Source organism: Brassica rapa, chromosome A05 (genome assembly GCF_000309985.2).
Source record: "Brassica rapa cultivar Chiifu-401-42 chromosome A05, CAAS_Brap_v3.01, whole genome shotgun sequence".
NCBI classification, from domain to species: Eukaryota; Viridiplantae; Streptophyta; class Magnoliopsida; order Brassicales; family Brassicaceae; genus Brassica; species Brassica rapa.
In genome coordinates, this window is record NC_024799.2 from 5,121,477 (window position 1) to 5,149,106 (window position 27,630).

Genomic DNA, 27,630 nt, shown 5'->3' on the forward strand with positions numbered 1-27,630 from the left:
GAATCAGTAGACCTTCGGCTTACTGGTCTCAGACCATGGGTGTGTAGCACCTTTACAAATCTATGGCTGTAAGATTTTCAGTTTCAAAACTGCCATGATTGATATAATGGGCTTTCGTGACTGACCATCATTTATTGAAATATAGTTGGCCCATCTCTCTCTCTCTCTCTCTCTCTCTCTCTCTCTCTCTCTCTCTCTCTCTCTCTCTCTCTCTCTCTCTCTCTCTCTCTCTCTCTCTCTCTCTCTCTCTCTCTCTCTCTCTCTCTCTCTCTCTCTCTTTCCTTTTATTCAGACAACTACTTTTCAATCTTGTGAGCCTATTTTGTAGTCAAAATGACTAAACTAATTGTAGGAATGTTAATTATCCTTTAAACTGTAATGTATTGATACGAATTTCATTTCGCAAACTATCTAGTTTAAGATATTTCGTTCTTGGAAAAAAAAAACGCTTTAGCATTTCAAAGTGACTTTCAATAACATATTTACTAATCAAATGTATATTACAAGTGTTTGAGCTAGGTAATCATTTTATAAGACTGATCACTCATAATGTTGTTTGTATTTTAGTTAAACGAATCTGTAGTGTGACGTATAATTTAATTTTCGAGAACTTTGTAGCCATTTATCTTAACTATTGAACTCTTCAGCCGGCTCTAGAATTGTTTTCTACAAAGATTCAAACCAACATGATGGGTAAAATCATGTCTTACTTGAACCATTAACACTACGTAAATTAGTCACGCTATTTGATTTAAGGACCAAGGTCAAGATCTCAAGGTAAAAAGGCTGATTTAAGCATTCTATTTGGGACGTTTTCCGAATTTTTTTTTTTCAACTTGTTTTCAGAAAATATCACATACTTCAGTACTTCACATTGATGTTCTAAATAAACCATGTCTTCTTTTTGTTTAGAAGAGATTTTATATAATGAAATCATGGTACCTGATTTCTTAAAACATAAAGAATATGACCACACCATTTTTTATGTGACTATGAGTATCCCTAGCTTTCGAGAAAAAGGGTACGAATATGAATTTTGTTAGCCTATAATAAGGGATTTGATTTGTATTCCACATTGGAAAATCAATGGGACATTAAGTAATATATAAAGGGTTAGGGCCAATCTACTAATTGCTAATTGGTTTTGAGTTGGAAGCCCATAATAAACACGAATCTAACATGGTATCAGAGCCCAGATCCTAATAAGTTAAATCCCTAATTAATATTAACCCTACCCGACCGGGTATATAGATCGTAATTGACTCACTCGACAGAGTATAACTGTCTTAAAAAAAGTTTATGATATTTCTGGCTGATAAGAGCCATCATTTCGAGGAGGGGTAATAAGAGATTTGTATCCCACATTGGAAAATCAATGGGACATTAAGTAATATATAAAGGGTTAGGGTCAATCCACTAATTGCCAATTGATTTTGAGTTGGAAGTCCATAATAAACCCGAATCTAACAGCCTGTATTTTTCATATTGTGTGAAATAAAGTTATGGTTTGATTACAGAGAAACGAAGAATGACAATTACAGTCTGAGTTTGCAAGATTCGAGATACAGAAACTAAAGTAGTCTTTTGTGAATATAAACGTACATGAAATCGAATATATGATCGATATGTATTTCGACCTTTCTTTGATGCGAGGGTTCCTTTGAATAGACTATTTGAGTTTGAGGTAAGGGTTTCCTTAACCGAAAAAGCATTAATCTTAGTGATGGTGACTCCTAATAATTATTTTTCTATTCTGAATTTCTGACTGGCTGGAATTCAAAGTTCGCATGATGTTTTTTTATAGTATGTATATATTTATATCTATATATATATATATATATATATATATATATATATATGTGTGTGTGTGTGTGTGTGTTTATATATATAATGATAACTTTATGTTCGACTCTTTCTTTTTGTCGTACAAAAGCTAATCATTTTCAAATCTCGAAGTGATGTCTAGCCTATGTACAACTATATGTATATATGCATCTTTGACAAAAAGAATGTGATCCTCAGAAAATTTACCTGTTCGAATATTTGCGGTGAAAATAATATGGACATGATCCGATGTTGTATTCATCAATTAGATAAATAAGTTTCGACGCCCAATTCAGAATACATGTTTATTGTAATGTAAAGGAATAGGAGTGGACTTTCAAACATCATGCAAACAAATATGTCCAAAGAATTCAAGCAGCCACCATGCATGTTTGTAATACTTAAGATTACAAACATGAATGTAAGATTGCTTCTTCTTTTTTTTTTACTTAAGACTTTCAATGTAAGATTGCTTAGAAATAATTGTTTGTAATATATGTTTACATGCATGCTCTTTTAAAAAAAATGTTTACATGCATGTTTGTAATCTTTTGTATTCTTAAAAGTTTATGTGTGATGAAAACTGTAGAATCTGGATCGTATGTGCAATAATTTTCTATTTTTACAATTATACGAGAAAATATGTTGAAATTTATTTTAATTCATTCAATATACAAAACTTGTTAACCAACAAAAAAAGCATGCAAAAGTTGAATAACACATAACTTTTATAGAATTTTAAAATCTCTAATAAATCATACTAAACGTTTAGATCTCCTCCCTAAACGTGATTTTAAAATATCAAATCATATATATTAATAAGTCTTTTTTTTTGTGAAACCAATGCTTTTCATTCATATTTTAAACAGTTACATGGATTAAGGCAACATTAAAACAGTGATGTGCAGTCCTTTTAGGAAAATGAAGAGCAAAGCAATATAAAAATAGGACACAAACTTAGAAAAGTTTGATAAGATGTCGAAGGTTACAAAGGTGCCACCCGCGAGTAACCACATTAATAAGTCATTTTAATTAAACTTTTAACATGTAATTAATTGTGTTTAAACTTTTATATATTATTTGAAAATTCATTATATATATCAAATTGTTTAATTATATAGGGAGAACGTAGAATGCTATAATAAAACGCTTTAATCAAAGTTGAAGGGGAAAATAAATAATTTAATTTATTAAAGAGTTATAAACAAATACTAGAGCTGGACCCGTGCATCCGCACGGGTTTTTATTTTTTAAGTTTTTAAAATTATTTAATGACATTTCTAAATAATAGATTATTTGAATATTTTTTAAGTTATTACAAACTTATTTGGACCTAGAAGGATTTGACTTAAATTCTGATAGGAAATTTGTAATATCCGAATGAAGTTTAATTTTAAAACCAAAAAGCTAATATCCAAAAAAAAACTGATTTGTACTCGACGGAGTACTTGAATGTCCATGTGTTGATTATGTAACAAATAAAAATTATTTGTTAACCCGTTTGAATTTTTGTTACGAATGAAACAATTCATTCATACATGTGAAATTATTATTGCTAACATATAAAATAAATGATGTTAAATTATTATAGTAAATAAAATTAATTATATAATTATAAAAGTGATAAAACACTTAAAAATAAGTAAGTTGTGTTTTATACTTTTTAATAAATATTATCGAATAAATTAGAAAAAATAATCAGTGAAATGGTTATAATTAGTTAAAAGGAAATTAAAATCTGTAAAAATTAAGAAACAACTTAAAATAGGTAAGTATTATTTTGTACTTTAATTTTAGTTTTAGTAGAATAAATAATTGATTAAAAATATGTATGGTTTTTTAAATGTTACGTGATTTAATTGGGATACGAATTTATTAGTTTAGATTTGGTGGAAAAGAAAGATATCTTTGTATATTAACTAACCAATTTAGAATTTTCAATATATTTTGGATATAATTAATACAAAAGAGTGTTCATGGAAATCTTGGATTTGATTCTATTGACAAAAATAAATTGAGAAATAATTAAAACCAATTGTGTACGTGTTTCAAAACCAATCGGTATATAAAAATATTTAATTGTGCTTTTAATAGATTAATTGGACTGTGTAGATAATAATTAAAACCGAGATTTAATTGGTTATTAGATTAGTTTTTACTATATTCTTTATGGCCTACTGATGTATAATGGCATGTTCGAAGAACGATGTTATATAATGGATCGATTTATTGTGGTACGTTTTACAAACTTTGTATGCAAAAGTAGTCAATTTTGATTTTGTAAATGTTGGATCTGATTCTGTTGACAACACTAAACCGAGAAATAATCTAAACCAATTGTGTACGTGTTCCAAAACCAAATGGTATATATAAGTATTGAATTGAATTTTAGATAGAAATAATCGGATTGTTTAAATAATATGTAACTGAGATATATTTGGTTATGCATCACGTTTAAATTTGGTTAGATATGGAACAATAATTTTGCTGCTAGAATTAAAAGCAATGACATTCCATTGTAATTATTGAGGAAAACTCAGGGTTAAGTACAAAATATACTCTTTTTTTAATAGTTTAGATACATACCGTACGAACCTATTAGCATTAACAATATATTTATATTGATTATAGGGCTGTCTTATCAAGAACAATGCCTGCGTTTCTTTTTGATGAATGGCTTAGAAAAGATGCGATCAAGGAGCATAGAACTTTCCATTTTTGGAAAATATTCGACGGCGAATATTATATTTCCAGCCAAAAACTAAAGCGTGCAAAGTTACGGCGGACAACTAATGTTCCAGGTGTTAATACAGAAGATCAATTTAGCTCAATTCAGTGATACGTACGGGGTATATGTCTTAATATATTTTGACAAAAATATAATGTTTCTTAATCTAAAATAACATAACATCATATATATAACTTCTTCAAAAGTAAGTACAAACATAGTCACATAGATCATTCGGATTTGACTTTGGGTGTTTTTTTGTGGTTAGAATGCTTAAAAATCTTCTTATATTCAAGGCGTATACTGATGATCAGTTATGGGTAGATCTGAATAAAATATTGGTTTCTAATTTCAAAATTTTTTAAAGAAATTACATATATACATATGATCCCAAATTTATAAGAAAATATTATTAAGTTTTTGATTAAATCGCTTACCGCCTCCAAAATTTCAGTGCCAGCCATGCGCATATTAAACTTCCAAAATTAGTCATTCCCTCTGTTCTCGAAAATAAGATTTTCTAGAGTTTTTACGTTTATTAAAAATATAATAAATGTTTACAATTTAATTTATAATTTATTTTTAATATAATTTCTAATAACTATCCACCAATAAAATTTAATCAATTCAAATATTCACAATTAATGTTTCTAAAAAATATAAAATTAAATTACTTTAAAAATATAAAAAAAATCTATTTTTGTGGAACAAAAATAAAATATAGAAAATCTTACTTTCGGGAAAAATGTTTAACTAGAATTTAAATACATGTGCTAAATCCAATAAAAAGAATAAAATAACATAAAATTGTTTGGAGACCCTATGTGTGTCTATATGTAGACAGTAAATATAACGGTCAATTCTTTAGTGCATGTGCCTACTTTCAAAAGAGGCATTTAAGAATAGTCTTACTTTAAGAACGAGCTAAATATAAGGGTCCTCCACCCTTCGATCCTTCTTAAATTTCATACTTCTCTTTTGTTTTAGTGAGACGCATTCAACCACTTAAGCATACGCTTTAAATGCTATAAGGTTTAAAATCTTAATAATAATCAAAACCCAAAGTTCTCTGTGATGGTGAATCGTGGTTTTTCAACTAAGGTTTTGTCTGGTTTTCTTATAATTCTTCTGGTGATACAACTACACTTTGAGACTACAACGGGAGCTCGACATGCGCCGGTTGTTTCCTGGTCACCACCTGAGCCGCCAAATGATGATTTTGTGTGGTACCACAAAATCAATCGCTTCAAGAACATCGAACAAGATGCGTTCAGACCGACTCACCAAGGCCCTAGTCAAGGTATCGGACACAAGAGCCCTCCTGGAGCTTCTTAATACCCATTTGTTTTGGATTTGGAGATATATACCGCTTTTTCGCTTAGAGTTCGCGTGTGTTTTGGATATTTTGTGTGCCGTTTTACGTTGGGGTAAAAGAAAAGAAGAAGAAGAAGAAGATGGAGAGGACCGTGAATCGAACAAGAAAATAATTTCAGATTTTTTTTTTCAGAGTGATACGTCGTCTATGAAAGGCTATGAAGACATCTCTTAGTTTGCTTGTATTTTTCTTTTCGGTGTTTTTTTGTTCTACGTTGAGACTTGAGATGTCCATTCTTTTTAGTCGATATGTAGTTATTTTCTCGGTTTCAAATAAAGTTAATAATTGATTGCATTAATCTTTTTAGCCACCTAACAGTTAAATATTTGTTTTAGCTTTATCATAGGCATTTTGATGTTATAGCTACATAAATTTGATAAATAAAAGTTATGAATAGTTTCGCATCATATACATGTTTAATAATAAAAGGTTTGCTGTCTAGATTTGATAATTATCACAAATCTTTATAATATTCGTTTTGTCCCAAGTTATTGATGTTACATTAAAATATGATTTCACGAAGAAATCATCCGATTGTATTTTGATTAACTATAAAGAACAATTTCATACAACGGTTACGTCATGAGGAAAACCATTATCATGTATTGGATAAAATTTGAACCAGGTTAATCATAGTTTTATCATCATATACAGTCCTAGATAGCTTTTTTTTTTTTTTTTGTCATCCAAAACATTCATTCCAAACTTAAAAGGATTCATACAAGCTAGCCTCTATAGCTAGCCTAATCGGATCCTTTACTTCATAGAAGCTGAAGCATTGCTCGCGTGCTCGGGCCTCTTAGCTCGCGTCATCCAAAACATTCAGTCCTAGATAGCTTATGTACTAAATTTTAGTAAAATTTATTAGTGTTATTCAGGGCCGTTTCAAACTTTATATAGACCCTTTTCAAAAAAGAAATAAGATCTTTTTTAATAATTTAAAATAATTTAGACTTTTTTTACAAACTATCATTATAATATAAAATAAATACATCAATTTAATTATTTTATATCTAAATAATACTATTTTCTAGTTTTAATACAAAATCATTGAACTTGACTATTTGGCATTTTTCAATGCAAATTCTTCTAACTTTTTTCAGTTTTTTTTAACGTTTATTATATTCACAATCAGAAATTATAATCTATAAATTAAATAGAGTAACAAAATCTGAATAGTAATTAAACAAAAAGCTATATACTCTTTGATTAGGCAAGATACTCTTTTTTGCTTGTCGACAAAAGTTGTAGACTAGTTTTTTTTCTTTGTGTGCTATTTTTTTATCAAACAATAGTGAAAAAAATATATCTTGTTCGCCCAATTTATAATCACTAATTGATAATTGTTTCCTAAACATAATCAAATTAGAATACTAACTTCCCGTACTACCATTAAATATTCAAACACACATCAACAACTATTTCTTACTTTCAAAAATATATAATTGACATAAATACTAATTACTTCCTAATTTATTGCATTTTTAGTTGGTTATATAAACAAAATAAAGAGTTGTAATATATATATTTATTGGTTATAAATACGAAAATTAAATTCAAATATACTTATTCTGACTTTTTTTATAAATATATGTTTTTAAATTTTTAATTTATAACTATTACTAAAACAAAAAAAATTATGAACCCTCTAAAATTTTGGATCCTATTCGACCGTTTCAATTGCACGTGCTAAAAGACAGCCTGCTGTTATTCGATCGAGTTTTAGGTTAACAAAGGTTATCTTAAAAAGGTTCTTAGCAGAACCTGTTTTATTAGAAAAGGTAATATTCTCGACAAAATTGAGCTGTATCTTTACATGTAGTACTTGTGTAGATGTTTGATAGCGATTCGTATAACATAAATATCGTGGTTATACAACAAGCATATTAACATATAAAATGATACATAAATGCGAGTGTACCATCAATACTAAAAAGAACACTAGCTAGTAGAAGAATTAATAAAAGTACATAAAGATATACACTTTAGCATTTAAGGAAAAAAATTCCTCCAAAAAAGAACACTTACAACAAAACGTAGAAACTAAGAATTGATATTTCAATTCATCTCGCAGTTTTATTTTTATAGCCAGACTATATGAGAATTCTTTTGTTTTAATAGTAATTTTTGTTGGTCAACTTTTTACAACTCTACTTTTAGTTTATTATGTTCAAGTATCTGGTTTCAGTGATTATATTTTATATTTGAGTTATAATGCGATTCAATTATTTTGTTCCTTCATGTTTAAAATGCCAACCTGTTATACCAGTTGGTACCTTCTTTCTGTGCAATACAATTGGAAATATAATCTAGGGTTGAAAAATAAGATATTTTAGATTAACTATCGTGGATCGAGGTGGACGTTGGACATAACACTTTTTCTTTGATGTTGGATTTGGCAAAAGGTTGGTAATGATATGATACATAAATGGAACTTGTACTAGGTTATTAACAAGTTGGTGCCAACTATGTCATAGTTTAATTAACAGTAAAACAACTATATCATATTTAGTATTCAATATGAATATCAAATATTATAATATTCTGACAAAAGGTTAGTTTCAATATTCTAGTTGTTCATATAATATGTAAAATGTTTGTTTACACATATAAATATTTTTGAAGAGTTTTGTTTTATTCTAAACACTTTTATAGTGCTTACAATTCATTAAACCCCTTAAAAACTGACAATCACTTTTTAACAAAATGTAAATATTTAACCAAAATTTTATGTTTATTTCGAACTAAATGAGATATCAATTATTCATTCAAAACTTTATGTAAATAGTTTCTATTTTTATTTTCTAACTTCTACTCATTGTATCAGGTACGTAAATGTAACATTAATACCACCATCAGCAGCAAGAGAGAATCTTCACCGGCAAACCTTGTGTGTTGGCCAAGTTTTTTTGTCACAAACCATGAGTGTAGACCAGTAAAGTTAATTAAAACTTCTAAATCTAGCATGAGATAAGAAACTTTATCGGCTGGAATGGTATATAAGAGAAGTAGAACAAAATTGGAATGCTCTTGTTCATAAACTTTATTTTTCATATGAAATTTCTTTCCTGTTTATGTTGTTGTATTTGAAAGTGATAAATAAAATTTATTATATGTATTTTTGTGGTGTGCTTTTGCATGGAATAGAGAAAAAAGCTGTTACATTCATTAGTCCAAAATCTTCATAAGCTCTATACATGATAATCTTCCATGTAGCAAATCCATGTTCTCTTTTGTCATCTGTTTATAGAAATATGATTCTTATGCGATGAAACATCTTTTGTAAATAAAATTATAATGGACATATTGGATAAAATGTTGTCAAGATTTCTGATTTTTTTTTGTTTAACTACATAATGGACAATCTGTTTTATTATAGTACCCATTGAAATCTAATGATTAGTGTCAGTTTGAATATGATGACCTAGCTTCTTTGATGGATCCATGAAGCATATATGATACACAACATGAATTAGAAATTATAATAAAACATTACGTAGATATTTATGTGAATATACTTGTGTAGATAAATGATCGTGAATACAATCGCATGTGCATGGTTCTTTGCTGAGAGAGAATAGTGGAATCAGATTAAACAAAACTATAGATCATGCAGGTTCTGTTGATTTTTGGTGGATATCAGCCAGACTAATCCTATTGACATGCACTATTCTATCAATGATTGTTAAGAACAAATCTCTGAACAATCATTTTGCGATCATCCTTAAAATTTCAAGTGCGAACTTCAAGATAGAGTCATCTTTTCTCAAAATAGAAGGTTCCATTACTTAATATAATCTTTCTTGAAGGGCCATGATCCTGATAGAGAGAATCACAAACATAGGAAAACTATAAACATGATTCGATACTGTTGGACTTGAGTTATAACCAAATTTAACGCCAATGGGCCGTAAGTCAACTACGGTAGATGCTAGCCCATTATCGCTGAAGCCTGATTGCTCTTCTTCTTGGACGATTGTATTGAGTCTATTGACTGTATATCCTAATTATTGTTCGATTTCACTGATGATTTTTATTTTTTGGTGTAAATGTTAAGAGTCACTGATGATTTTTCTCACTTCTCTTTCTGAAACCGTTGTCAAAAAAAAAAAATCTCTTTCTGAAACCATAAGAAGTTATCACAAACTCACGTAATATCCTAAATTTTTAACTTCTAAGAATGCAAAAAAAAAATTATTAATAGGTAGGTAGATTTCGTTTTAATATTGGGTTTATTAAATCCTAAACTACATTTAAATTTGGGCTTATTTGTGGAATAGTCATATTTTGAACACAAATTAGGTGAATGACAATGATTGACATAATACAATGTGAGATACTTATATTCCAAACTGTATCGTTTTGTCTATGCGCTTAACAAGTTTCCACTTACAAGTGAGAGAGTAGATGATGTCGTATTTTTTGTGGTATATTTACAATCACATATGGAAACAAAGTGCATGTTCTAGATTTATTTACCACTTAATTTTAACAAAGTTTAAAAAAAATATATACGTTTTAAAGTAAAAAAAAATATTCAAAGTACGTAATATCTGTGAATGTATGTGAAAATTTGAAAGTTTCAAAGTTTACATTCCATATAAATAAAATAGTATAGAACAACCATTGCAATGATTTAGTACCAACGAAATAACATATTACATAAACTAGATCCTTTCTCCGCGCTACGCGCGGATAATATATTTAAATTTGTTATATTTATCATTTTTATTTGTATGCAAAATTTTCTATATTAAATTATATATAACTAAATTTTAAATTTGATTTTTTTTAGTTTGAAGTAAATATTTCTATTATATGTAACACAATTAACTAATAAAATATGAAGAATCAAGTTCGAGATTTTAGAGTTATGTAAAAAAAATATAATTATGTATAGAAAACAAATTATCTTAGTTTAAAAGATCGGAATCTCATCTCGAATAAATTTACGAAAATAAAGTACTCCAATAATCTACTTAAATTATAAAACCTCCTTTTAAAAAAAAAAGCGTACTTAATAATATTTTTTTACGTGTAATAGTTGAAAACTGATAATTGAATATCGATCTAGAATATTATTTTAATATATCTAATCTAAAATATTAATTGTAATAAACAAATTCTGAATTTTGTAATATTACATGAATTGGAAGTTTTTAAAATCTAAAATCTATTTTATTAACATACTATATTTTTTATTCATTTATTATTTTAACGTTACAAAATATTGCTTTAGTTTTATTTGTATATTATTTTTTTAATAATTTAGTTTCTTTTTAAGTAATTTTAAAATTATCAAGAATATAATATATTTAAAATTATTTATTTAAATATATCCAAATATGATGTCTCATTTTTATGTGTGTTTGCGTTGAGCATATTTAATTTGTAATTTGTATATTTAATAACACCTTATTGCGTGTCGTTATATGGTTTTAATAAATGTGTTGTCATTTCATTTTTATTACTACTAACATGATTTTTTAGTGATCAATGATAATGTATTTTTAACGTTATGTATTATATTTTCAGTATATTTTTTAACTCTTCGTGCTGGCACTTTTTTTAGAATCATTTTAATTAGATAATAGGTTTCAAGATGTAAATAAAATTGTGTATATTGTAAATTTAGACTTTTTAGTGTAGTTGAGCACTATCAATTATAGAAATTATATTATGATTTTATTTTATTAAATCTTTCTTTCTGTGTATTTTTTTGGTTTTATTTTGTATTTTTACAATTTTATTGCATTATTCTTTAAATGCAGAGAATTGATATTTCCAATTTTTGTTTCATATATCTTAAAAGTCTTCGGTTGATTTTTGTTTGTTTTTTTTCTCCAATTATAATGTACAGTTCGACCGTTTCTTTTTTTTTTTTGGATCAAACTACTAATATCATCAGATAGAAAAGCTTAAACTTTAAGAATGGAGTGAGTATTTGTGCTAGAGAAAACTGATTTAACCAATAATATAGTGAGATATTATAATATTAGAAGGTATGGAAACTCTTCTATGTTGTCCTACGCTCGACATAATTAAGTTGTTGTCAATTGATTTTATATTTGTGATAACTGGAAATACATCTTTATGTCTTTCTTACATCATCTTTAATTGGTTTACGGTTGGACTATTTCTAATATACTGAGAGTAACATAAAATTAGATGTTGATTATCTCCTCCCAATTAGGAATGCACAGAATGAGAGAAATTCAAGATGAGACCACTTTACAATTTTGTCCTCATATCTATATAGAGTTAGTTTATAGATTACTCTATCTGTTTCACAATGTAATCAATTTTAAATAAAATATGTAATATTTAAAAGTTATTACTTTACAAAACTGTTATTTAATATATAAATTTAATCAATTACACAGTAATTTACTTAATTTAATTGGCTACACAATATCTAATAAATATAAAGTTACTTTGAAATATAAAAACAATTTATATAGGGAAACAAAAAATACTTTTAAACGATTATATTATAAAACAAAGAGAATATTCAAATTATATTGAAACATTAGAATAGTAAAAATCAGAAAAGCTGAAATCTCAACGTCGATTATTTACGTTGGCCATGTTATTAACTTTGAAGATAACGTGAATGATCAAGAACAAAAAGATTAACTTAAGCTTCAGTCTGTTTTTTTAATCATTTTACCAAAAAGAAAAAAAGAACAGGAAGATGACTAATAAAAAAAGATACAAACAGAGTACTGTAAAAAGGTGTTGATCACAATAGCAAATATTATAGTCTCAAAAATAGTCAACTTTATATTAAATATTAGTTAAAAATAATAAAATATATAATATTAATAAATTTCATTTTAAATATAATTTAATTTTTAAAAAATTTATCATTGCACATGGTTGCAGAAAAACACCTAGTATTATTTGAATTTCAAAAACTACGTGATGCACTAACTTTTTGTGACAAAACAAATTTAAGGAACTGGGCAAGAGATTGAGAGGAGGGATGTGGAGAGGTACAAAGAGTCTTCACTTCATGAGTTATAATGGAGCATTGAAGTGCCATTGTTGTAGTCGTAGGAGTTACACCGGTGAAGTTGGGTAGACGAACAGATTTGGACTCGCTGGAGACGTCTGAGGCAAATAGGCTAAAGAAAAGGAAGCGATAAGTTATACAATGGGCTGACTATTTTGATGGGTTTGGATGGTTCGAAACCCATCATCTAAACATTCGCGATGACGTGGCAGTTTGATTGGTGGAGAATATTTTGTCCTATGTGGCACTCTTAAGAAGCCTCAAAATTAGTAGCTTTTATATAGTAGGATGTGTATGATTACATGGAAATAGATAATGCTTACCCCAACGTTCACCTAAATCTTGTATAAACAAAATTCAAAACACTAATCACTAAACCCTAGAATAAAATATAAACTATAACCTAAATATCAAAATGTGCAAATACTACTTATAAAACATTATTAAAATAGAATAGTAAAATAAAACTATCCATATTTTGATGAGTTAGGGTTTATATTTCCTTTTAGGATTTAGTGATTAGTTTTTTAGGTTTATTTTATGTACGGTTTGGGTTGACGTTTAGTGTAAGCATTATCTCATTCCATGTAATCATAGACATTTCAAAATTTGAACAATATGCTAGTTCATTACAAAAATATAAACCTTAAATCCAAATAAAATGGAACAAAATAAATAGCATAATACATATTGGTGAAATTATGAAATGAATATGCTTGCATTAAAGAAGTTAAATGCTAATCCCTACCTCAACCTCCACCTTCTAAATACTAAACCCTAAATCTCAATCACTAAATCCTAAACCCAATTATAAACTCCAAATTCAAATATAAAATTTAAATCTAAATAGAATGGAACAAAATAATAGAATAATACTTATTGGTAAAATTATGAAATGTCTATAATTGCAAATAAAAAGTTAATGATGTCTCCAAATTCAGATTGACTGTAGATAAATAGATGAAGATTAACGACATTAGAGAAAAAGGGTAGAAAAAACAACATTGTATGAATATCATTCCATCAACATCACATCACATTATATTTGTTTTATTTGATATGTGATAATAAATTATATTCTATTTATGTTTAATATATTATTTTTCTTTACAAAATTTTATACACATCAATATAAAACATATGTATACACCGATACAAAACTCATATCAACAGAACATGAAACAATAACGAACAAGATTGAACTCTCTTTTTTAAGCATCAAATGAAATATAACATTGTATATAGTATATTTCAATGTTAATAAACATGGCAAATAAGGGAACAATCAAATTTGAAAGAAAGACAATATATTCCATTTCATAAAATAGTATAGAAATACATTCCTTGTTCATCTCCTTCCTCGTCTTTGAACGCGAAATCAAAACTTACAGGTTTTAACGTTTCGTCTTCACTCAATTGAGAAGATGGATGCACGGAGCCGAAACGTCGTCGACCCAGGTGATACTCCTCGCCGCATCGGCTGTAACTGCAGCGGTGAGCTGGCGGGTTCAGAAGCAAAAAAGATTAAGATTTTGGAAAAAAAATTTGATCACAAAATACTCTCAAAAATCCCACATAGACAATTTCATCAACAATCTCACAAATCTGAGAAAAAACATATTCACCTTCTCCAAATTAAAAAAAAAATTACTTGCAGATGGTGATTGAATATCAAAGAGCCAAATATTAAGAAATTTTATTTTCTTTTTCCTTCGGGTTTCACCGATGGTGTTGAGGAGCAAAAATAGAATTATTATACAAAAGTGAATCCGTATATAGATGTACTAGGGAAATTGGTTATGTAGCTAATTAGTGTTTTTTTCATTGTCATACAACCCAATTTTCCTTTAAATTTTATGTATTTGTTAATTTTAAATCCTAGATTTCATTTTGTAACACTTTATTATGTATCCATTTTATACACAACATGTCCACTATGTTACTTGTGGGGACTCAATGTTCAATGATCAAGCTTAATAATAAACAAACACCTTAATAATTTTCAACAGTAAGGCTGAAGAAGAGAAAACAACGAAAACAAAGTTGACCACACTACCTAACGATCAAATCGATCGAAGAAGAAGACAAACCCCAAAACGAATTAAACCTTTCTGTAATGGAGAATTGAGAAACGAAGAGCAGATTGATTGAGAATGGTGGAGGGTTGGCGAAATGGGTTTCGCGAGGCGACGAACTCGAAGCCTCTGTTCGTGACGATCTACGCGACGGTGATCATCGGCGTCCTCGTCTCTTCCTTCTACGTCTTCTCCGCCATTTACTCTCCCACCAATGGCTCCACCTCCTGGCTCTCTTCTCCTCCTCTCTCCAGTAACCTCTCTGTTCGATTTAAAGTTGAAAACTTTTTGTTATGGGTTCGATTATTAGGTTGATAATTGATGCCTAGCTTAGATTTATTGAGGTTAGGTGCTCTAATCCATTGGTTCTTCTGATTGTGATTCGAGCTCACCGTTGACTTTTAATCTCAATGTTCGTTTGAAACAATGTGAGATGGGTATTGAGTTTTGATCACTTTAGTTGATTCTCATCGCAGCTTTTGTATATGATCAATACTGTACTTGGATCTGCATCTACTAGCATGCGAAAGTTTTCGTCTTTTTTTTTTCTTTAAGTCTAGTGTTCTGCCATTTGAATGTTCTTATGGTATCAGGCTAGATAAGCTTTGCTTGAGCAGCAAGAAGTTTCAAGTTTTCTTCTTTTTGGTTTATTATGTACAATGTATTCATGAGTTTTTTTTTTTTTGTAGCTGCTGGAAGAATCCGCCAACATCCACAAGAAAATGTGACGTTTCAGTCACCAGTTGTACCACCACCACCACGGGCACTGCCACTGCCATCTCCGGAGGAAGCTGAAGGCAAATCATTGGGTAAAATCTGGGTGTCTCCTCCTCGAGACAAGAAGATGCCACCTCTTGAATCCTTTAAGCTGACGAAAGAGTTGTTTGGGGAAAGAGTGAAGGACAATGTCATAATAGTCACCTTTGGGAACTATGCTTTTATGGATTTCATCTTGACTTGGGTTAAACACTTGACTGATTTAGATATCTCCAATCTTCTAGTTGGTGAGTTTTTTTTTTCACTTTCCTATGTGTTATTGTCAATTTTTCACTAAGTTAGTAACTTTATGTTATGTGGGGATTATTTATAGGTGCAATGGATACAAAGTTATTAGAGGCTTTGTACTGGAAAGGCGTTCCGGTGTTTGACATGGGAAGCCATATGAGCACAGTGGATGTTGGGTGGGGCTCTCCAACGTTTCACAAAATGGGAAGAGAGAAAGTTATTCTCATAGACTCTGTCTTGCCTTTTGGTTACGAGCTTTTAATGTGTGACACTGACATGGTGTGGCTCAAGGTACTGATTCAAGACACAATCAATACTTCCTTGGACCTTGATAGACTCTCTTCTGATAATTACTTATGTGACAGAACCCTCTCCCTTATTTGGCTCGGTACCCTGAAGCTGATGTTTTGACATCAAGCGACCAAGTTGTACCTACAGTGGTAGATGACAGTTTGGATATATGGCAACAAGGTAAGATCTTAGGTAGAGACATGCATTGCTCTCTAATCTGCTCACACGGCTACTAACTGTTCCTTATTTTTCTTGGACTTTGTAAGTTGGTGCTGCCTACAACATAGGAATATTCCATTGGCGGCCAACAGAACCTGCCAAAAAGTTGGCAAAAGAATGGAAAGAAATGCTCTTAGCTGATGATAAGGTTTGGGATCAAAATGGTTTCAATGAGATTGTGAGGAAACAGCTTGGTCCATCTGTGGATGGTGACAGCGGACTCTTCTATGCTTATGATGGGAATCTCAAGGTTGGGATTTTGCCTGCTAGCATCTTTTGCAGTGGTCACACTTACTTTGTTCAGGTACACCTTTCTCTACTTGCAAGTTCATGTTTTGGTAGGTTTTTAATCTTCTTCTTTTGTGGACAGTCCAATTTACTTATCTTTTCTGTTGTATAGGCTATGTATCAACAGCTCAGGCTAGAACCATATGCGTTGCATACAACGTTCCAGTATGCGGGTACTGAAGGAAAACGTCATAGGCTTCGAGAGGGGATGGTCTTCTTTGACCCACCAGAATATTACGATGCTCCAGGTAAAATAAAATACCATTAATCTTGTTGATTGGTAAAGCTAAAACCAATGTTGTAAACTCCAACTCAACGCAGGAGGTTTCATTTCGTTCAAACCATCTATTCCAAAGAGCTTGTTACTAGACGGGAAGCATACCATTGAATCACACTTTACCCTCGTTAACCACCAAGTACGCATCTACTAACCTAGCATCGTCACTGGGAGCTATATGTTAACTTGACCACCTTTTAACTATACATCTACCTTTGGTCTACTTTGATAGATGAAACAGATCAGATCAGCTCTAGCCATTGCGTCTCTACTAAACCGTACACTAGTGAGTCTAGTCAACAGCTTAAATGCATATTTCCTGGTGCTGCTGATTGATTGGTTGGTCTCTCAACAATGTTTTTCAGGTGATGCCACCAATATGGTGCAGGTTAGATAGGCTGTGGTTTGGACATCCCGGTACTCTTGTTGGATCTATGACCAGGCAACCATTCATCTGCCCTCTTGATCATGTCTTTGAGGTAATATTGTTGAAGCATGTCAATATTCTTTCTCTGAAACTGCCTCCTCATAACACACTGAAGTATTTCATTTACAGGTCAATATCATGCTAAAGGAGCTACCGGAAGATGAGTTTGGCCCTGGGATTGGTATCAGAGAATACTCTTTCCTAGATAACCCAGCATTGCCAAAACAAGTAGCATAAGCCTTCCTATGTATTGTTGTTTTACTAATCAATCATTACATAAATAAAATCTAAGGAATGACATTGTTGTTACAGGTTAAAGAGTCATGGCTTGATGTTCAGCTCTGTCAAGAAGGAAAAGAAGGATGCGAGGCATCGAATATCACAAGCCCCTCTGGGTTTCTTAAGTTCCCAAAACGGAGCAATGAAGATACGGTAACTACATATTTGTTTCGTTCTCTATTGCTATGGTTGGCTTTAGCCTCATTGCTTTGTGTTTGTGGTCACACTCAGTTCAAGGCGATTTTCTCTTCCTTCAACGATGTCAAAGTGATCAAGTTCTCTTCAGTTGAAGATGCTTTCACCGGATTCTCAGACAAGGCAAGTAGATCTTTGAACCGTGAAATATTCAGACATGTAGAATCTGTTCTGAGATGATCTGTGGTTTGTGTGCAGGGGAGAGAAGAGAGATTCAGAAGACGGGTGAAGAGATATGTGGGCATATGGTGTTGTGAGGAGAACAAGACTCCGGGGCATATTTACTACGATATGTACTGGGACGAGAAACCTGGTTGGAAACCAGTTCCTCCACAGACACCAGAAGAAGATCATCCTCCTGTCTGATGCTGTGACCAACCCACAAGAGACAGACTCCAAGAAGGAGAAGAATCTATACCGGCTTCTTGGGTCACAAGGAGACTTAAAAGAGCTTTTTATTTATTTTTTTTACGGCCTTTTACTACTGTAAAACTGTTACTATCTACTGGTTCTCTTAGTGTACAATCATAATTTAGGCATGGACACAAAGAAAATAGTTTTTTTTTTCTATATAATTTCTCTCTATTTTATTCCAACAAATATCTTATTTAGTCGTCCAACTTATTAAATTCACCAAGTGTTTAAATTTTAGTCAATTTTAGTCAATTTGGTTTGTGGTTTGAATGGTAGCTTTATTTTTCGACAGTAACTAAACTATTTTGTCAACTACTCAACAATTCATAAATCCAAACTGGTGTTGCATGACCAACATATTGTACATTAGAATGAGAACTTCAAACATCTTGTATAAGTTTGTCTATTGTTGTAAAAAAAGGGAAAACTAAAAAAAAGTTTGTCTATTGTTGTGTTCTTTGCTTTTAGAATATGTTGGATTGTAAATTGAGAGAAGTTTTTACATTGTTAAATCTTTTCCATGTGAAACATGCAGACTGACCATTCTGTCATTATAAACTCTATCTTCACCCATTAAGAATAATTTGTTTCGAATATTAACTTTGAAAACTGTAGACTTTTCACCAGTTGAATGGTAGTTTCACTGAAGCAAATTTGAAATAAAATTGATAATGTTAGTCAAAAGAAAAAATAAGTTTTATTTCATGAACATCTAATTGTTTATTTTAGGCTTAAAATAAAAATACTCTATGCGTAAATTGTAATGTGTCACTAAAAGATGTTTTGTTTGTCTTAACTAATTTCTGATGCAGAAAAGTAGTTGATTTTACTTTAAATTTTCATTTTTTGGACCCTTAAAATCTATTTAATGAACTTTTTAATGATACAATCGGTTTTAAATTAACTTTAATAAAATAAAGTAAAAAAACAAGAGAAAAAAAAATTGAATGAAGAGACGAACAAAAAAGACCAATGTGATGCGACCGTTCCCTGGGCCTGTCAAAGTCTTATGATTCGTGCGAACCGTAACCCGACCCGTTTGAACCAACATCAACCAATTATAAATGGCCACGTAACCTACTTCCTGGTCACGTAAGAGATCCCCCTCTCTCTCTTTTCTCCGTCACCGGCAAAACACCATGGGCCCTCGCTGCCGTCTCTTCTCGAGACCAAATTTCATCGTTACTACTCAAAAGGTATCTCCGTCAACTCACGGCGAAAGCACATAAACGCCGTCAAGTACCTATTTTTCTCCACTTATATAAATGACCCACGGTCCGTCTTCTCTCTGTCTCTCCGTCCTTTAAAACAAAACCCGGAGCTCCGTACCAGTTCCCGGGTAACCCGCTTACCCGGATTCCTGCCCCGGATGTTTTGAATATTTATTTTGGGTTTATTCTACTATTTAAAGGTCCTCTCCAAGAAGAGAATATTGCTGCTCTCTTTCTCCATCTTGATATTTTTTTATTTAGAGCAACTTTGCTTCAAGAGAGTGACAAAATATTTTCAGATTTTTTTTTTTGATTTTGCTCCAAGAAGATGGAGTGATCCGGTGAAATGGTTAAGTTCAGTCTGTGATTTCTTCTCCCATTCTTGCTCATCGCTAAACCGAGCTAAGGTATGTGTTCGGTTTACTCTGCTTCACCATATAAAACTTGCATTCTCCTTTGTTGTTATATCTTAATTCACTGATTTTGAGTCTTGGTTTTCTTTTCTTTACATTCCATTGTTTTTGTTTACTCTCCTGAATTAATGGCCGATCAATTACCTTAAACTTAGTCCACCTTTCCTCCATTGTAATCGAAAAACTAGAGTTTCCTGGAAAAAATACCATACCACTTGAGTTAAAATTCGTCATTCAAAAGTTTCATTGGTATTGACTACTATTCATACTACTTTACTTTTGCTTTTTTACTCGACAGAAATAAAGGAAAACTTGTCGAATTTTTATTTTTAATCTCCAATAAAAATAAATAAAAGACATTCATCAATCATCATAATCAATTACGTCGTCCTTTTGCTCCCGCATTTACTACTCACTGCCTATAACGCTGCTAAAATCTCTGTTGCCTTTGATGGGCTATTTATAGGAACAGAGCTCAATAGCATCATTATAAAAGCAAATCCTCAAGTAAGTTTCAGATAAACACGCTTAACCTGCAGACATCGATACAAAAGGTAGCTACTAGTATAACCTTTCTTTGTAATTCGTGACACTTATATTCAATTTTTCTTGACATGCATTAGATTGGGCCTATCATCTTCTTGGTTTTAGCTCTTTCGTTTTCTTCAAACATGTGACTGTTAAAAGATTCCATTTTGTTGCAGTCACGTAAATAAATTCGTGTGTCTCTGTCTCTTTCAGTTTTAGATGATGGACACGAGGGGATCAGGAGATATTAACTTTGTTTTTTTTCTTACTACTTATAGAATTATATATTTCTATAAACATATTTATTTTAAATTTTCATACCCAAAAATGTTTATTTAAATGTCAGAAACTTCGGCTCGCACCTCGCATGAGAAATAAAAAGAGAATATACAAGGGAATGGGTCTTTACTTGGTATTGCTGCACAACAAAGCATTTACACACCAGTTTTAGCCTCTCTATTTAGACCACTTTCTAAAGAAAATATAAATATTAATTTCTTTATAATTTTTTTTTCTGATACCAATGCTTGTCTCTATCATGTTCACATTTCAAAATATTTTTATTATTCTAGAAAGACTATAGTTTGGATCTATCAGGTGCTTTGGACAATCCTTTGAAAATACTTTATTTTTTTCTCTAGGGTCCCTCTCCTCTCTGATCCCTAAGTTAATCTTTGAACACTTTTGTCTTTATCAAGATTATTGCCCCTAATTATGAATCTTCACTGCTTGATTTTTTTAAATAATATAACTTGTATCCGTCTCTACTTTCCTTGATTTCTTGAAAAAAATTCAATATTATTATTTCTTAATCTTTGTGGGTTTAAACAACATGAAAAAACAAAAATTTCTCAACTCATTGTGTCGAGTAGAAATCCTTAAACAATATATTCTCTTCTCTGTGTTCATGTAACCTATGTTTTCACCAACTTTTTGCTTATTTGATGAATTAATTAAGCACTACTCTTATTTGATGACCATTGGTTTAAATTGTTATGTTTTTTTAACACTCTGTTTACATGGTTTGTAGGGCTTAAAAGGCAGAGCGCATAAAGAAGAGTGCAAAGATGTTTACTTGCATAAACTGTACAAAAACATCAGACAGAGACGATGAGGATGAAGATGGAGCGCGTGGGAGCACCACTCCCAACACTAAAGAAGCCGTTAAAAGCCTAACTACACAGGTCTTTCTCTCTTTATCTTTCTCAAGATCTATTCTTATGCCCTCTTTTATCACTTTATCTTTGCTGCTTTTTTTTCTTCTAATTGCTTTGGTCCTTAAAACTGTTTAACAATTGTAGTGAAAAAAATAAAGTGTCTGAAAATCCTTTTTCTTTTAAAATGTTAAACAGTTCAAATTAGGCTACTATCAAGTACAAAAGTATAGAGTTTTGAGTACACAAGATAGTTAGATGTGTTACTGTTGTTAAGGCTGCAGGTTACAGACAAAATAGAGGATCTTTAGACAAGATCTTATGCTGATGCTACATCACTTCCCCCCTGGAACCTCTTACACAACTCTCTTTAATAGGTTGTGTCAGTGTTTTTTCTCATCTATATGTGACTTGACATAAAAGGAAGCAACAATTAGTACAATAATTAAAATAAATCTAGTAAAATCTCAGAACTATGCATTCAAGGATTACGGCTGACGATTTGTGTGGATGATGTTTTATCAAAATTGATTTTGAAAAAGGTTAATGAAGTCACGCCTAGTTGTAACATGATTTTTGCTTGTTATTGAAGATTGATCTTATATACTTTCCTATAACAAACAATCTCTAGTGGATTCTTATCTAGACATGAGAAAAAAGAAAGAATTTGTGGTGGGGCAACTATATAGTATAAATCAAAAGAACACAAAGAAAAGAAAAATAAACAGAGAGTGTTATGATTATGTTTCTATTCATGGAGAAGACAAGATGAACTATATTATATGTTTCAAATTATTATCAGATCTCCTAGCTTTATTGATGCTCTTTTTATTAATGATTATAGTAGACTCCTTTTTTTCCTTAGTTGGCATAAAGAAAAAATATATCTTCTTGACGCATTTTTTTCATGGCAGAAGATTTTATTGACTGTTTGTTACATGTTCTGTCCAAAAATATTCAATGTGGTGGTCCTGGTACTATGTTATGTGCTTATGATTTTACTTTAGTTCACTTCTTGGGTATGAATGCTATGCAGATCAAAGATATGGCGTCAAAATTCTCTGGTGCTTCTAAACAATCCAAGCCACCATCTGGCTCCTCAAGCAGCAACTTGAGGAGAGAGCTGAGAAAGTATCCGGATTTCGATGCTGCATCAGATAGTGTTCCATACCCTTATATGGGTGGTGGAAGCACAAGTTCTACTCCTGCTTGGGACTTCACAAGCTCCTCTCATCATCAAGGAGGACGGGCAGACTCAAAATTCACATCAATGTATGGTGGTGAACGCGAATCCATATCTGCTCAGTCTTGTGATGTGGTGCTAGAAGATGATGAGCCAAAGGAGTGGATGGCTCAAGTAGAGCCTGGTGTTCACATTACATTCGTCTCACTTCCCAGTGGGGGAAATGATCTTAAACGGATACGTTTCAGGTATATGAAAGCCACTCTCTTCACTCAAAAAGTCTATTGGACGGTTACAAGCCGGTTTAGTTAGTTTTGTGTGTCACTAGTGATTTAGATAGTTTGAAAGCCGGTTTAGTTAGTTTTGTGTGTCACTAGTGATTTAGATATTTCACTTCATGACATGAGACTGAAGCTAAGACATTACTTGTGTCATTGTTGAAGCCGGGAGGTATTTGACAAGTGGCAGGCTCAGAGGTGGTGGGGTGAGAACTACGACAGAATAGTTGAGCTTTACAATGTTCAGAGATTTAACCGGCAAGCCCTTCAAACCCCTGGTAGATCTGAAGATCAGGTAAAAGCATCATTCTCTAGATTACATGCCTTGTTCTCTTGAGCCAAACAAAGAGAGAAGGGTTTGAGTAGTAATCTCAACATTGACATGTGTTTGTTTCTTCTTCAGTCACAGAGAGATTCAACTTATACAAGAATAGAATCAGCAAGAGAAAGCAGAGACTGGACTCCAAGACACAACTACAGACCTCCAGGAGGAAGCAGCATCCCACATCACTTCTATGGACCACCAATGGACGCAGCAAGAATCACCACTTCATCTAGGGACGACCCACCTTCTATCAGTAACGCTAGTGAAATGCAAGCAGAGTGGGTCGAAGAAGACGAGCCTGGGGTTCACATTACCATTAGACAGTTACCTGATGGAACCAGAGAGTTACGCCGTGTCAGATTCAGGTAAAACTAATCTCTCTTAGTTAGTAACTTGATCTGTAACTTGAACAGCAAGTAACCAGTCTCTTTCTGTTTGTAGTCGGGAACGGTTTGGGGAAGTGCATGCTAAGACATGGTGGGAGCAGAACAGAGACAGAATACAAACACAATACCTCTAAGGGGGAGAAGAGAGAGAAAGGGAGAGACCAATGTTTAATCTTCTTTAACAAAACATCGGTATACACAAAACAGAATCAGAATGTGAAATGAACACAAAAATGAGAAGAAATTTTTGTTATTAGAGGCTTGTAGTTAGTTTAGTTCTCGGCGTTTTGACAGATAAGCAATTTTTCAGACAGATGAGATGAGGTTTTTTATTTTATTGATTCATTAAAAAAATGATAGATTCTGTTCAATTCTTTTTTAGCAGATAGCTTTGAATCTGTAATGGCTTTGTTGTAGACTTGTAGTCACCTCCTGGGCTTCAAGTCTTCAACTAAGGCTGTGATCTTAGTACTTGCTAAGACAGAATGGGAGATCAAAATGTAATCTATGCTGTTAAGGTAGCTTGGAACGGAAGGAAACTTGTGTTGTTTGTGATGCAAGGTATTATGGGAATTGTGAGCATCAGCCTATTAATTAAACGAATTAATAGTACTAGAGATTTTGCCCGGGCTACGCCCGGGTTTATTCAAATAACATTTAATTTAATATTTCTTACATTATATTACTAATATGTTATAAAATTGAATTAGAATCGAGTAAAATTTACAATTTTTTACTATCTAAAATTGTATGGGATTATCCAAAATATATTTTTGTATATCAATTAGGGGAGTTTTTAATATATTTTAGTCAATTAGGGGGTGACTGGTGACCAAGGGAATGAGGAGAATAACACAACATTCCTTATAAAAATTACCATTTATGAGGTATAGCTGTGCATCTTCGCTCCTTTTCATTCTTTTTTTTTTGTAGAGAATTATAATACAAAATTGTTTCTTGTTAATTTTGATAATTTTGATAAAAAACTATCATTTCTCATCATTCCCAAAATTTTATTCCTATTCATTATTTTCTTATTCATTCTTAATGTTCTTGCGATGGTTACCAGTCATACTCATTATTTTAATTTCCATTGAAAAAATAGTGATTTAGTTTTTTTCTTACTTCGTGTCTTTAATATTTTTTGTTAAAGTTCATACACTATATTACAAATAATGTTGTATTTAATAACTATATTAAAATATATTACTTCTATGTTATAAAAATATAAATAGAAATTGAATCAGAAATGAGTAAAACTTACAATTTTTTTTTAATCCAAAATATTTTTTCTTACATATTTAGGTTAGTAGGAAAATATATTTGTAATCTCCACATCACATATTTCTTTGTTATATATATTATTTATATCATATTTATTTTTTTATTTTTATGTTATTTAATATTTTATAATATATTTTATTATTATTATAATCTATTTTTACAACTGTACTAAGTAAAGCTTATTTAAATACTCATTGCTTTAAATAAAAAAACTTCTAAAAATTTTGCATGTGTTAAATACACTGAAAAATCTATGAAAATATTATTATTACTATATTTTTTCCAGCAATTATTATTACTATATTATTTGTTTAGTTATAAGCAAAAACAAATCTTACAATCTAGCTATAGCTAAAATATTAATCTGGATTAAAACTCAATGTAAAATGATAATCAAAATATTCTCAATATATATTCACAATTTATTTAAATTTTATTATTATATATTAGTTGATTTAAAATTACTATTTTTTAAATACAATCAGGTTATTACGCTGTTATCAAACATGAATTTTTGTATACTAATTAGAGGAGTTTTTTTATACTAATTAGAGGAGTTTTCAATATATTTTTAGACCAAAACTATGATCCAAAAACATTAATTTCTTATTATTTTTTCATTTCCAGTAAAAACATTTAAAATAGTGATTTTGTTTTTTTTTCTTACTTCATGTCCTTAATATTTTTTTTGTTAAACTTCAAACACTATTTTTAAAAAACTTTCTTTACTTTTTATGAACAGAAATTTTAAAATGTCTGTTAGCCGTTATTGTCTAATGTGGTACACTATATCCCATTGTAAAATATATTATTGGTTAGGTGTATTAAAAATATAGTTCGTGGAAATAAATCTATAAGAGTAAGCAAAGACTTATATAAAATTAGGTATGAATTTAAGATAAAAGTAAACATAAACAATAGAATTATTGTTTTCATAAAATAAATGATGAATATAAGATAAAACGAAACATAGGTGACATAATAATAAAATATAAAAGGAACAAATTCTAAGGAAACAAATCAGTTATGTATGATATATATAGTTATAACTGATAGGGTTTAGGCCAAAGAATTGAGTCAATCAAATATATTCCATGGTGAAATTAAGAGGAAAAATCCCTACAATATCGTATATAATTTTAAATTGGTCATAAAAATTGTCTATAAATTAATACTAACTTTCCTATATTAACCGAAACCAGATTGCACTAATTGTGTATATCAGTTTCCTAAATTTTATCTACTGCATAAATTACGGTCAAACGTAAAATTAGCAAAAAAATCAAATAAATTAAAGAAAAAAATATTATCGGATTTGATATTAAAAGACGCCATAAAGTCATATGATTTGATTGTATTTCTGTATATCGTTTCTCCATCCAAAACAACATATGATTTGTTGTATTTCTATATATTAAGAGGAGGATCAAATCATATGTTTCACCATTTACGTGTATGAGTGTATCCGAAGATACCTTTGACTAAACTTTAAGTTACGTAATCAAGCACCTCTTAATATGTCGAAATTTTTTAGAACGAAAGGTTGAAATAATAATTATTTTCTACATTGTAAGAATACAACAAATCCATTAGAGCTCAAGTGAGGGAAAGCTCTCAGATGCCATAACCGAGTCTTCCTACGTGGAGTGTTAGTTAAAGAAGGGTTGAGCTTCTATCCTTTTTTTTTTCCTTCCCGTGAAGGTTTCTTGCTTGGCATCTACTGATGGTTTTTGCTTTCTCATTGTTGTTTTTCTCAAACTGGTACCTGGTTGTTATTTCCCCAGCAAGCTTTTGTCTTGCACTTTTGAATAAAAGGATTCATTGACAAAAAAAGAAGAATACAACAAATCATGTGTTCCACCATGTACGTGTATCATTAAGTTTGTAACAGGGATTATACTATTTAGACGGCAGGAAAAAAAACTATTTAGACAACCTTGATATCAAAATACCTATTTGACCTGCAAGAAATAGGTGAGAGTTTTGTTCTTGAGGAAGATAGAGACATTATATATGTAGACAAAGCAAGGATTATTGTTATTTAAGTGTATATATTTCAAGTATTTATAGTTATATAAGTAAACGTGTCCTTCAACTTCACATATTTTGAAACTATTTATTCAAAACAGTTTCCGAATGAGATATAATGATGAGGCATATAATATATGAACATTATAGTGGCATGAAAGGTAAATATTCTAGGCAAGGATGGACTTTTAAAATAATGTTCTAACTTTTAAAATAATGCTATGAAGTGGAGTGTGAGGATGCCACCTAAGCAATGGCATAGTTGTAAATCACACATGAAGTTAATGTTTGTTTTAAAATGATCTCCTTAAATAATAGAAAGGGAATTCTGTCCAACTGAAGTATAAATATTTCTAACCTAATTCAACCAAATCATATTTATTGTATTCAAACTAATGCAATCATTTTTATATAAAAAATATTTTCGT

General features: G+C 30.7%; 3 protein-coding genes across 9 annotated transcripts; all 3 read left to right on the forward strand.

Annotated features, from left to right (window-relative positions):
* Positions 1 to 192: 192 nt before the first annotated feature.
* Positions 193 to 10,927, forward strand: LOC108871990 (precursor of CEP4). The gene has a single exon (XM_033291696.1). It carries the CDS (start codon positions 5,627 to 5,629, stop codon positions 5,885 to 5,887), a length of 261 nt encoding a protein of 86 aa, XP_033147587.1. The 5' UTR covers positions 193 to 5,626; the 3' UTR covers positions 5,888 to 10,927.
* A 3,981-nt stretch (positions 10,928 to 14,908) lies between these two features.
* LOC103867343 (arabinosyltransferase XEG113) lies at positions 14,909 to 18,649 on the forward strand. Its single transcript, XM_009145399.3, has 13 exons — positions 14,909 to 15,270; positions 15,707 to 16,021; positions 16,108 to 16,313; positions 16,388 to 16,493; positions 16,580 to 16,836; positions 16,933 to 17,068; positions 17,142 to 17,236; positions 17,330 to 17,383; positions 17,463 to 17,576; positions 17,654 to 17,752; positions 17,837 to 17,956; positions 18,035 to 18,121; positions 18,197 to 18,649. Exons 1-13 carry the CDS (start codon positions 15,096 to 15,098, stop codon positions 18,362 to 18,364), a joined length of 1,932 nt encoding a protein of 643 aa, XP_009143647.1. The 5' UTR covers positions 14,909 to 15,095; the 3' UTR covers positions 18,365 to 18,649.
* Positions 18,650 to 18,919: 270 nt separating this feature from the next.
* On the forward strand, positions 18,920 to 26,119 carry LOC103867344 (protein Brevis radix-like 1). 7 transcript variants are annotated; one of them, XM_033291712.1, is made up of 7 exons: positions 18,920 to 20,030; positions 20,503 to 20,976; positions 21,595 to 21,748; positions 22,755 to 23,149; positions 23,345 to 23,474; positions 23,583 to 23,869; positions 23,946 to 26,119. In XM_033291712.1, exons 3-7 carry the CDS (start codon positions 21,632 to 21,634, stop codon positions 24,022 to 24,024), a joined length of 1,008 nt encoding a protein of 335 aa, XP_033147603.1. In that variant the 5' UTR covers positions 18,920 to 20,030; positions 20,503 to 20,976; positions 21,595 to 21,631; the 3' UTR covers positions 24,025 to 26,119. The 7 variants fall into 7 exon arrangements, with proteins under 7 accessions (XP_033147603.1, XP_009143649.1, XP_009143651.1 ...); XM_009145401.3 differs by having other exon boundaries at positions 20,503 to 20,590; XM_009145403.3 differs by having other exon boundaries at positions 20,503 to 20,543.
* Positions 26,120 to 27,630: the final 1,511 nt, after the last annotated feature.

What these genes read in the sequence shown, in the direction of transcription:
- LOC108871990 (XM_033291696.1), top strand. Translation starts at nt 5,627, where the DNA reads ATGGTGAATCGTGGTTTTTCAACTAAGGTTTTGTCTGGTTTTCTTATA.
- LOC103867343 (XM_009145399.3), top strand. Translation starts at nt 15,096, where the DNA reads ATGGTGGAGGGTTGGCGAAATGGGTTTCGCGAGGCGACGAACTCGAAG. An exon ending in CTCTTCTCCTCCTCTCTCCA is followed by an intron (nt 15,271 to 15,706) that starts GTAACCTCTCTG and finishes TTTTTTTTGTAG; the next exon opens with CTGCTGGAAGAATCCGCCAA. An exon ending in TTACCCTCGTTAACCACCAA is followed by an intron (nt 17,237 to 17,329) that starts GTACGCATCTAC and finishes CTACTTTGATAG; the next exon opens with ATGAAACAGATCAGATCAGC.
- LOC103867344 (XM_033291711.1), top strand. Translation starts at nt 22,626, where the DNA reads ATGGCAGAAGATTTTATTGACTGTTTGTTACATGTTCTGTCCAAAAAT. An exon ending in CTTAAACGGATACGTTTCAG is followed by an intron (nt 23,150 to 23,344) that starts GTATATGAAAGC and finishes TCATTGTTGAAG; the next exon opens with CCGGGAGGTATTTGACAAGT. An exon ending in CTGGTAGATCTGAAGATCAG is followed by an intron (nt 23,475 to 23,582) that starts GTAAAAGCATCA and finishes TTTCTTCTTCAG; the next exon opens with TCACAGAGAGATTCAACTTA.